Source organism: Synchiropus splendidus, chromosome 5 (genome assembly GCF_027744825.2).
Source record: "Synchiropus splendidus isolate RoL2022-P1 chromosome 5, RoL_Sspl_1.0, whole genome shotgun sequence".
Taxonomy (NCBI): Eukaryota; Metazoa; Chordata; class Actinopteri; order Syngnathiformes; family Callionymidae; genus Synchiropus; species Synchiropus splendidus.
Window position 1 is genome coordinate 20,261,403 of NC_071338.1, and position 11,652 is coordinate 20,273,054.

Here is an 11,652-nt window from a genome sequence, read left to right on the forward strand (position 1 = left end):
CAGCCCAACACTGACCCTGGGACCTTTGCCTCTGGCTCACAAACACAGCATGTACACCAAAGTACATCCACATTGTATTTTGTGACATTGCATTTAATGTCAACTAGAAAGTAAGTTTGTGAGCGGCAAGACATAATTCACTTTTTCATGTTTGAGTTGTACCCTGAATTCTGCCGTATGCTTTAATATCTCATGTCTTTGCATGCATCTGATGCATTTCAAAGCACAGTGATAAACCCGTGACTCACTTGACATGGGTCAGAAACAGTTGTTTATCTACGAGGCACATCTCTGACCCACATACACCGGTCCAAGTCAATCACAGGATACTTTTAACGATTAACAACCGGAGCCTTCAGACGTCCATCACCCAGTATTCCTGCAACCACACAAAAAGCAAACCACTGGAGTGGACTTAAATGTCTAAAGGTCGGAGGTCACACACTTTTTAAGAAGCGTTGGGACAGAGTGTGAACTCGGCTTCTGAGACGCCACAGAGGCCATTTGTTGAGGTGAGCATGAATGACATGGACTTTAAAGTCAAGCTTTACATCTATCACTTCTGACATCTTTGCCTCAGTGAGGTGCATTCCCCGCCCTCTCTATCTCGACTGTGTATGTTCCCAAGGTGGCGAAAAGTGTTCCATCTCACTGTCCAAAAAACATAGTCGGGTTACGATGTGATTCTAAATGGACCAGCACTGAGTCTCCACTTGACCTCTGATGCCAGGATTGGCTCCAGCATCTGTCCACTCTGACAGTGTTGAGATTAAACTGAATGAAACGCTTGCCTCACACACTTAAAGGTAGAGTAGGAGATGCTTTTTTCCTGAGTAGTTTTTGCAATATCACCTCAATTCCCCTTCAAATTCTGCAACCAGTGACTGAAATGCTGTTAGACAAAATGAATTAGCATTAACATGCCATTTGTCCTATCCCTAAAATAAAATGTCATTTTATTTTACAGCACTTTCTATTATATTCTGTTTGTAATATCTTTTTAAATAGTGTTTTTCTTCTTTTTGGAATCTCCCCTAATGGGACCAATGATGGATCTTATCTTCAGGGAAGCATCTGAAGAAAGGTGGTTGAACCTTTCTATTGAAAATGTTGCTTGGGCAAACTGATTTCCAAGATTAGATTTCCAAGATATATAGACTGACATTCTCCTGTCAATGACTCAAACAATATGAAAACGCAGTATTTTGCATCACCAAAATCTATTTTAGCGCTACTATATCACCAGGTCTAGCCCAACAGCTCGATTCAGAGGCTCATATGTATCTCTAGCCTGGCACTTGCTCCAGCTGTTCCAAAGTAATATTAAAGTCTTCCCTGAGCACCAAACGTGCCCTGCATTTGCAAAGTCTTAGATGCTTAATAGAAGCAGACTTTCACAGATCAAAGGGCTTCTCCCTCAAAGACAGAGATACTTGAAAATAAATCCACCTCTACGCTCTTTAGTATTCACATTCTTGCTCCTATCATAGTGGGGTGAGACCCCGAAATATTCAAACTGCTCCCCTGACATGACCCTCAATTCGGAGATCAATCTCTTTGACTGAGAGGAGCTGATCCTTATCTCAGGTCCTGTTATAGTCAGAGGTCTCTGCTGTATTGGGTCTGATTGAGTGACACCTGTAAGCTAATGTGGCGACACAAACTTCTACACTCTTGTCCCATTTTCAGTACCTAGTGTATGTATTATTTCTCAGCAGACCCCCCGCCCCCCAACCAGTTGCCACATTGCCTGGTGAAGAGCAAAGAATTGCACACCTGGCTGTCATCCATGACTCAAGTCTTCAATGTGGGCCAAGTTTTGTCACACAACCCCATCCAGATAATTCAAGATTCATGACCTGAACATGCCGTTTCTCGAAAAGGTCATTCCACTTTCCCTCAGGCCACCTATTGTCTACAAATAATCCCAGCAGAAGAACGTTCTGACCCAAATTTGAAGGTCAGACAAAAAGTCACACCAACATTGTTGTCTCCAGGATGGTTTTAAATTCAAGTGCATGTGCGTAAGGGAAAGTGATCCGGCCACAGTGTTCGGAGCAGCGTCACAGTTGAGCGTCGGAGGATCCCGTGGCGAGAGTGGAGTATTGTGTTTCTAATTTATTTATTAGCTGGTTACATAAGCATCAGCAGGGGAGGGGGCATGCTGGGACAAGGATAAAGGCCAAAAAGTCAAAGCACATGTTAGGTGTAAAACACGCTCTTAGTTAGACTGTACATATATTAACAATAGGAATACAATGCTTCCTCAGAAGTTTTTAGACGATGAAAGGAGTACATTTCTCATAACTTGCTCTTCTGCTTGGGCAGCACAGGTCAGGGTCACCTGTCATGGGCTGTGGGCAGCAGCTATGGGGTCTGCTAAAACAAGGTGCATTTTTTAAAACTGTGATCTCCCATGAGGCGATTCTAACTTCAGGAGAAAGTATGAAGTATGAACATGATTTTTTTTTTCTTTTCTGTCGGATCAGTTTTGAAATCAATAATATTCCCTGAGGCAGACATATTGTTATACTTATAGCATCAAGTATGCTATTCTAATTTTCTTCATTTTCATTTCAATGTTCTCAATTCATGTTTTAGGTTTCTCTGCTATTGTTGCATGTTTCTCCAGTGTGAACTTTAAACATTTGCCGAAGTAAACCTGGATGCCAGCAACTCAATCTATAGAAAAAAATGACAGGAAAAAATGTCACTTTAGGAATTGTTCATTTACTTAAAAATGGGAAAATATAAAGCTTTGGTTCCTAGAACTGTGAGTTCATCTGTTGCAGTACACTATGGGAACTGGGCACAGATGCTCTCTATAGGCTCACCTTATGGGACTTAATATATGACTTAATTCAGAGACTACAGGTTGCCGGTCAGTCTTGAGTTTGACTTGTTTAATGGTCAGCACGTCTGAGCTGAGGATGTATGTTGTGAGGTTCCCACTGGGACCCACTTGAGGAGCCAAAATGCGAACGTCCTGTTCACTTGAGAGTCATCTGCTGCCTCCGATCACATTTAATGAGCTTAGCTGATCATGAATCAGCCCTGAAAGTCACCAGACGGGATCCAAGCGACTCAGATGCGTCTGGTTTCCAGTGAGAAAACCAAAACTTTGATCTGCTCCCAGCGGTCGCAGCTTTTGAGTCTGGGTGTATGGCTGAAAAAAGAAAGCCACAATAGCAGCGTGTAAAATGAAATGGAGAGTGAAAGACTGCAGCTCTGCAGACTGTCTGCTCCTTAAGTGTAGCAGCGTCTCCTCTCCTCCCTCCTCACTGTCAGCAGCGGGCCTTACATAACCCACTGCAGTCTGAGACAGTGCAGCAGCTACACCGACGACACCTTCGCTTTCAAGGAGACGCCACACTTACATAAAAGACCCTTAAAGATTTATGGTCCCCACTACAGATGTGTCCTGCACCTAGAGACAAATGCGAGGGGAACAATTTCCTGCATCTGACTTGCTTCAGCATGCATGAGTCAGCAAAGGGAGAAGCCCACAGGCTCAGAGTGACCAACTTGTTTACAAGTCTGGAAGTTGCAGGAGAGAACGCAAGCTGTCTTTTTAATACTTTCCCGGGGTCTGTCAGGAGCCCTGAGCACACATAGATGCAGCATGTGTGCGCAGTTGTGCAGCACAGAGAAGCCGTTGTCGACACCCAGAACGCAGAGAATTTATGTAACTGACTTAACTGCTACCTACTTTAACTCATTTTAGATTCCGGGTGGCTGCAACCGGTTCAGTCCAGAGGAGGCGGCTCGGCACGGTGGTGGGGTTGTTATGAAACAAAGCAACCGATCGCAAGTTACTTTTTAAAAAGGTCTCCTCTCTTCGTATGATTAGCCTCAACTGTGACAACCTCCATGCACCTCAGGTCAGTTTGGAAAATGCCCAGGGAGTTTGCAAGGAACGGCCTCCCATCTCCTCTTCATTGTCACTTGCTTAGAATCCGATGCGCTTCGGCACTAGGGTCAGAATGCGAGGTATTTAGAAGAAAAGGGACATTTAATTGCGAGTCAGAGATCCAGTGACTGGAGGGTATTTTCATGAGTGATATGAGACTACTTAAGTTGTTGGCTGTAATACCTCACAGATAACACCATTAATCCTCTTACAAGGAATTCGGTACACGTTACTATGTTAAACATACATGTGATCTAATCATAGCATCGTGTTACGTGTGTTTCTCTCTGGGACACAGACTTCCAAACGTACCTGGGGTTGGTCTGTCCTCTCACTACAAATAATGTTTTTGCTCGATGTAACTGGTTCTGCTTAGATTTTAATGCTCAGAATTTAACAGGTGGTGACTTTGCTTTGGTGTCCTGAGCATCTAAAGATGATGTGTCGATGTTGGGTCCATCAAGTTGATTCTCAGTGACGCATCACAGTCAGGGTCAGCTGCTCCAAGTCTGATACCATGGTTCTCTGAAATGTCCTGTGCAGGTCGGAGACGAGATCCTTCCTAAAGAGAAAGAGAATACTGCCGTCTTGCTCACTAGTGAGGGATGGACGGAGCAAGGGACAGATTGCTATGATCCACAGTCACCTGCTGGTCATGTACGGTTTCATCTCTGGGTAGCTACAAGAACAAGTCAGTTGTGTTGGTGAAGGCATCTCTTAAAGTGCCAGAGAAGCCATGCCTCTTGGTTGAAGAAGGAAGAAGGATGTTTGGGCCTTATTACTGCATTTCCTGTGCAAGACCCAGATAGAAGGCGATGGATGGAAGGATTTTTTTAAAAAACATTGAACAGTCAGTAAATATCATCCCACTGCTCAAACTAAGTCCCACAATGCATCGCAGCAGTTGGCACTCTTCAACAGGTAATATTGTTACAGCCACAATTCCACCTGTGACCAAGCCCCTGATCAGAGATCACTGAAGTGTCTTGAGATAAGGAGGTTTAGAAGTCCCTTGAAATCATTGCAACAGACAAAGAGAAAAAGACTTCACTCAAACTTGTATTATAAAGCTGTGTTTACATGCAAACATGCTTGTCAGAAAAGCATATCCAGTTACGTGACTCTTGACTGGTCGTGGACAAACCGCTGAAACCAGACTGATGGTAATCTGGTTATGTAAAAGCATAATTGCTGGCAGAGAAGAGGACATTCTGAGAAGTCCTGCTCTGTTTGTTGTTATGAGTGGCATCAACCCCAGATTGGCTTTGATGAACAAGCGACTCAAAACCACCTGCATGGTTCTTTAGCCTTCAGCCACAGGAACTTAGTCAGCAAGTCCACTTGCGGTTTATGTACTGTTAAAGCACTGTGTATTCTACTTTTTAATGTATAATTTATAGAGTGGATGAAAATGTAATACTGTACAGTAATTTCAGTCTCAATATGACATGGACATAAAAGACATAATTTCCCCCAGCGGTGGATATATGTTAACGTGTATCACCTTTCGTTTAGTCAGTGCTGCTTTTCTTTTAGATGTCGACACCTGTTGTTTCCGTGTGTCTGTGTAGTAGTGTACTTCATGTTCAGTGTGACTAGCTCAGTTCCTGATCCTGATCTTTAAAGCCTTCACTCACCTCCTGTGTCACACATTTTCAGACATCTTCACGTGATTTTTTTTATCCTTTCCGCATGTTGTTTTTGGAGTGTGCATGTGTGGTTCTAACATGTGATGGGTAGAAATTCCTGATGCTAGCATTTGTCAAAACTAAAATGACGCAATTTTCATCCACCTGCTGTGTAGTTTCAGTTCCGTCAGTTTCCCGGCACCAGCTCTGCGATTACCTGCAGAACCTCTTCTACCTGTTATGATAAACAGGCCTCTTTATTGACATATCTTGCCTATGTCACTGAACATAGACGGACTGCTGAGAGAAGTTCGTAGCGGCTGGCAAGCACACAATAGTTTCGTAACACAGAATGTGTATGAATCACGATGGATAAAATCAATGATCAGAGCCTGGGAATCCTTGTTACATAAGACAACCACGTCTTTATTTCTCGCCTGGACTTCACACAACATAAACAGGCACTCACCGCTCGCGCTTGCCCACACAGTTCTTGACAAAAAAAAACATATACAAAATACACTTTTATACAGTGGAATAGTTAAAAAAGAGAAAGAGACTATTCATCATCATCATCATCGTCATCATCATCTTCCTCCTCTTGCTGCTGCTCATCATCCTCTTCGTCACTAATGACATACTTCTTTGCTTTCTTTGGGGCCATATCGTCTTCATCATCATCATCGTCGTCGTCGGCCTTTCGTTTGCTGGAACCCTCTCCCTCCTGCAGGATCAGGAGAGATGACGCAGGGATAAAATGTGAAGAGTCAGTGTTGCTGACAGCAGCAGACATCTTGTCCAGCACTTGAGAACAGCGTGTTATGTTCCTCTGCTGCAGTCGCTTCTTTGTAGGTACAGGCAGTGACCACTTCATTGCTCTATTATTATTATCAAGACTATTATTAAACACCTGCGTTTACTGGACTCTGGGGAGAGCACTCTGAACGTGTCAGTGTCACACTGCCCCCTGTCTGTCGGACTGTGTACTACACCTACCTCGTCGCTGTCCAGTTTTTTGGCTTTCATCAGCCGCTGGGCCCTGTCGTCATCTGAGCCTTCATCACTGTCTGAGGAGTAGATCCTGGCTCGCTCCTCTGAACAGACAAGAAAAGGTTTAACTGGAGCTGACTGACACCCCACCCCTGAGAGAGCGGGCAGGTGATTTGCCCCATCACCTCTCAGTCCGCCTCCTCCTTTGAATTTGCCCTTGATGGCTGCAAGACTGATGGCTTCGTCTCCCTCCTCATCATCGTCGTAGCGGTCCGGCTCCAGGTAATTACTGCTCAGGCCTCGCTGGTGCTGCTTCTCCCTCATTCTCCTCTGCTGGGACTCTCGGCGGATGGAGGCACGCAGGCGTTCTTCCTCTTTCTGATGGAGCAAAACACTCACTCTGTCAAGTCCAATGAACATTACTGTACAAAATGAGGGCGACGTTCCTAAAAATGGAGCCGAAGACGCTCTCAACATTGGCATCACTTTTCATTTTCCACAATTTTGGGCTTGTTCAGGTTTATCTTCACAGCTAAACCATCGGACATGAAACAAAATGAGCAAAACATGCAACAAACATGAAATATTTTTATTTATAATAAATTGCTGTCGGCTTACACATTCATTCCCACACACCACTTGTTCTCTCTTTAGTTCTCGCTGGAAATTCTCTCGGCAGCCATTTGGTAAATGATGCTATCGACCAAAATACGTTTGGCTTGACAATACAAAACCAGCCACTGGAACATCCCGACACTTTTATTTTCAGTGATGACAGAGACGCGGTTACATAACTGTGGTGAGATTCGTGTTTGGATGAGCTTCACCGCACAGGTTTGACAGGTAATGTGGAGCTTTAAGAGAAGTGCGAGGCAGAAACTGACCTTGATCATTTCGTTACGCTGGGATTCTGGATCTCGGCCAGCCATTGGAAGGATTCTGATCTTCTGGGTCTTTGAACAACGGTCGGCTAAAGACAAGGTCATTTTCCTGTGTGTGGCGCTGTCTGTGGAGTGTGGCCTGAGGAGAAATCATCTGTTGGAATTACATCAATCCAAAAGGACTTTGAATATGAATATTAGCTCGACTTGTTTTGGCAGAATATTTAGAATCCATTAGATTCATGTAGTACATTTTTGTTTGTGGTTGAATGACACTGCAGTGAAAGAGAGCAGAGCATTAGCTCTGTGAGCTGCTTTCGCAGTGATCCGTATCAAAACTCAGGTCTAATCTCAAGGTAATACCTACTCAGAACAAATGCTATTGTCCTGTCTGGGAAACATGATGTACCGCACAGCAGACTTTGGCTGGAGTTGAACTTGTCTCAGACTACAGAACATCCAGGTGGACTTTGGGGTGCTAAGAGGCTTACACAGTTTCTATTGTGAGAGACCTGGGCAGCGAGCACAAGGTCAACCAAGGACTCAGAACACAATATTTCTCAATGGTGCTTTATGCAAAAAAAAAAAAAAAGTGTTCTAATTTTTAAGGGTGTCTGTGATGTTTCACACTTGTAACAGTTTGTCTATCATTGAATTGATCCACAAAAGCCATGAACGCAGTACCTGAATGTAAGCTTGGTTTTGAAGACAGCCTGTCCCTGTAGTCCAGTTCCCTGGCGGATGAACAAGTGATTGTGGTCGCCCTGGAGCGGAGCTTTGTAAACATCGAACACTTCATTGCCCAAGTGGAGAGACATGCTGCAAGAGGCATAATGTCAAAGAAATGTTGTCACAGTCGTCTTGACACACCCTTGTTTTCAGTGTTAGCCACCTTCCGTCAGACCACTTGACAATTCGAGCGTTGCTCTCCCTGGTCTCGATTCCCTCTTCATCTCTCTTGACCCTCCATCGGATGGTATTTTCCACCTGTGAGAGGAAAACAAGATTCATGCATGTTTTAAGATTGCACATCTCAAATGCAACAAACCTTCAGTTTGAGCCTGGTGCGTCCTTCTTCATCCAGCATCTCCTCATCTTCAAATTCATCCTCATAGTATTGGGGATCAAAGGGTCTAATTACAGAAAAAATACATTTATTTTAAAATGATTCCAATGAACAGAATGAATGAGGTAATTCACACTCAACACTGGAGGCGGCAACAAATCCTAACACACAAGAGTGGAACCATAGTTTATGTTATCTTGCTTCGATCTATTTTCGGTGTACGAGTGTGTGGCAACTGAGGAGCCACGTTAAAAATACAATATTGGATTTATGGCTCTTACCTCGGCTCCACGGACAGAAAGTTTGGCAGCTTCACGAAGTAGAGGTCAGAACCAAGGTCAGTGCTGACTTTAGGGATCTCTACTTCTATACGAGTCTCTGGTGCTGGCTCCTCCTCCGCCTGCTCGCCCTCCATCCCATCCTCCCTGTCCTGTACACACAAACAGGTTACAATATCAGAGTGGCAAAAACACATTTTTATGAAGAGTGAATATCAGAGAGCAGCCAGTTGGATTTCACAGACAAAATGTGAATGTTAGGTGTGAGATAAGAATACGCACCATGGGTTGCCCAGGAGTTGGGGGCTTCTCTGCATCACTGTCAGAGGAAATGTCGTCTGCCTCTCCAAACAGGTCGTCGGCTGCAGGTTTTTTTGCTGTGGGATATTATTGAAGAAGAATATAAAGTCTCTATTGCAAGTACTTTGGATAAGTTGTCATTCTTGCTTACACTTCTTTCTTCCAACATCACTGTCTGAATCAGAGTCAGAATCCACTTTTGCTTTGCTTTTCTGTCGGAGGAAATCATCCTCACTGTCGCTTCCCTTCGCAGAGGCTACAAGAACAACAGCATTAACCTTGCATAAGACCAGAAATACAAACTAGTAAATCTAGGTTGGAACAAAACAATGAATCCAGGACAGTCTAGATGTCTAGAAACAAGTTTGTACCTGACTTTCGGTTCCTTGGCTCATCGTCATCAGAGTTGTCTCTTTCTTCATCTGAGTAACGTCTTTTTTCTTCCTCCTCGTCCGACTGGTCACTCTTTGCCCCTCCACCCCATTTCTCATCGTCAGATTGGTTCTCTCGACCAGAACCCTCTGCATCAGAATGAGGTGTTCCCGGTCCTGACTGAGGAGTCCCGGGATCACTGTGAGCACTGGTTGAGAGAGAAGTCAAGCAAGGGTGAAGCAAAAACGAATTGAAAGTCAAAACAGTCATTTTCAGATATGAATAAAAAACATGCCAGGCTGTATTACCTCCTATCTGAATGGGCGCTACCCCTGTCAGAGCGAGGGCTCCCTGCCCCAGACATGCCACTTCCAGCAGGGCTGCCTCCATCTGAATGACGGCCTCTATCTTCATCATCTTCGTCTTCATCGTCATCTTGATGGCTGTGTTTTGGGCTGCTATGTTGTTCGGCATCCGAATGGTCATTCTCCCCTTGGTCTGAGTGTACGCTGGCATCTGAACGATCTGACTGGTTGTCGCTGCCGCTGCGCTGACTTTGTTGCTCATCGTCGCTGTCGTCACCAAACAACTCCTACACAGTTGACACAAATTCCACTTTTTCTAAATCACTTGTCACAAAGGAAGATTTGAATTAAGGGTATGGAATGCATGGTTTTACATTTGTGTAAAATAAAAAAATGGGTGAATATTCTTACCAATGCAGATAAGTATAATGTAATAAATGTACTCAGTACTCAGAATAGCATACTGTTGCTACTGTATAATTTAATGTAGCAAGCATCAATCCATCTCTACTGAACAAATGATGTAATCTAATATAATTATTAATAATAAATAATAAAACATTTTGAAACAGATACTTCAAAAGTCCAGTACTTCAAAACAGACCTACAGTGTAATACTGTCATTTACCTTATTCATACTTGGTTTTCCTTCCCCATGACCTCCCTCTTCATCCTCATCATCTCTTTCTCTGTCACTGTCACTGCCGCTGCCACTTCCAGACACATTGCTTGCCGACCGGGGTCTCTCCTGTTCCGAATCTGAACCCGATCCTGATCCAGAGCCAGACCCGGAGCCAGATCCTGACAAAGACAGGTGGTTGATTCAGCAGACCGACTGACTTGTTTTACCCATGTAGCCTTGAATTTTGATATGGAATCTTATTGTCAATGACAGGCCACCGTACAGGGAGGAATTAAATAAAAAAGTTGAGCACAGATGGACACCCTCAACAGCCCATCAACAGTACTGATCAGTAGCCGCACCAACCCACTATACAGCACGTCGTAAAATCTGAATAATCACCAACAAAACCCTTGCAGTTATAATATTACTTTATTCATTAATTCTCTTTCACTAATTTGTTTCGCCCTTTGAATCGTTGTTTCTGAATATGGGATTCATAAAACTGCATTTTCGTTTCGTTGGCAATAACGATGGCAATATTATATTGACTTATATTGTAAATCAACTTATGGATACAGGTAAAAGTTAATTAGAACGGTTTCAACCAGTGTAATTATATACTAAATCGGGCAGGAGAACAATTGCTTAAAATCTACAAAATATGGTGCGACGTTCCGGTAAAAGTTGCATGCTGTAGCGGTGAATGTTGAACTGCGCTGTTTAAAGAGGCGGCACACATCAGGCTGCAGACAAATCAATCGCAAAGCAAGTGAATTAAATGTTGAAGTAGCGCTGAGGGCAGAAACATCAGTACCTCGCTGATCATTGTCGCTGTCCCCATCACTACCGAACAATTCATCCATGTCCGCCATTTCTTCCAAACAGGAAAAACCGTGACCTACCGGAAGCAGATACTGAGAGCAGACTGTTTACTTCCGCGGTCAACCCGAAGGATTTAGGTGACGAATTTATGTAGTACCTAACAATTTCCACCAGGGTGCAGTAAACGTTAAGCATGTTTTCACCATATGTTCGGAACTCGTAACCATTTATAGCGTGATATAATGAACTGTTAGACGAGTGAAAAGATATCCGAATCCTATAATTTGTTTCTCCGTAATACCCAGTTTCTAATAGAAAAAACGTGTGTACCTTGAGATGGGTAAAAGATGGTCGCTATTAAACTATCACAATGGTATTTACTTGATGCCTCAAATCCTTTCATTAAAACACAATATTTATTTTTAAGTTAGTACAAAATATATACACTTTAACAAACAAAAGTTTTGGCGGATTT

At 43.4% G+C, this 11,652-nt stretch overlaps 1 protein-coding gene across 1 annotated transcript; it reads right to left on the bottom strand.

The window, feature by feature from the left end:
• Positions 1-5,943: 5,943 nt before the first annotated feature.
• On the bottom strand, positions 5,944-11,262 carry leo1 (LEO1 homolog, Paf1/RNA polymerase II complex component). The gene is made up of 14 exons (XM_053865566.1): positions 11,170-11,262; positions 10,359-10,531; positions 9,734-10,017; positions 9,425-9,633; positions 9,205-9,309; positions 9,036-9,130; positions 8,757-8,905; positions 8,458-8,542; positions 8,302-8,396; positions 8,094-8,228; positions 7,413-7,548; positions 6,714-6,906; positions 6,535-6,632; positions 5,944-6,262 (listed from the first exon to the last, which is right to left on the bottom strand). Exons 1-14 carry the CDS (start codon positions 11,225-11,227, stop codon positions 6,098-6,100), a joined length of 1,980 nt encoding a protein of 659 aa, XP_053721541.1. The 5' UTR covers positions 11,228-11,262; the 3' UTR covers positions 5,944-6,097.
• Between the last annotated feature and the right edge of the window lie 390 nt (positions 11,263-11,652).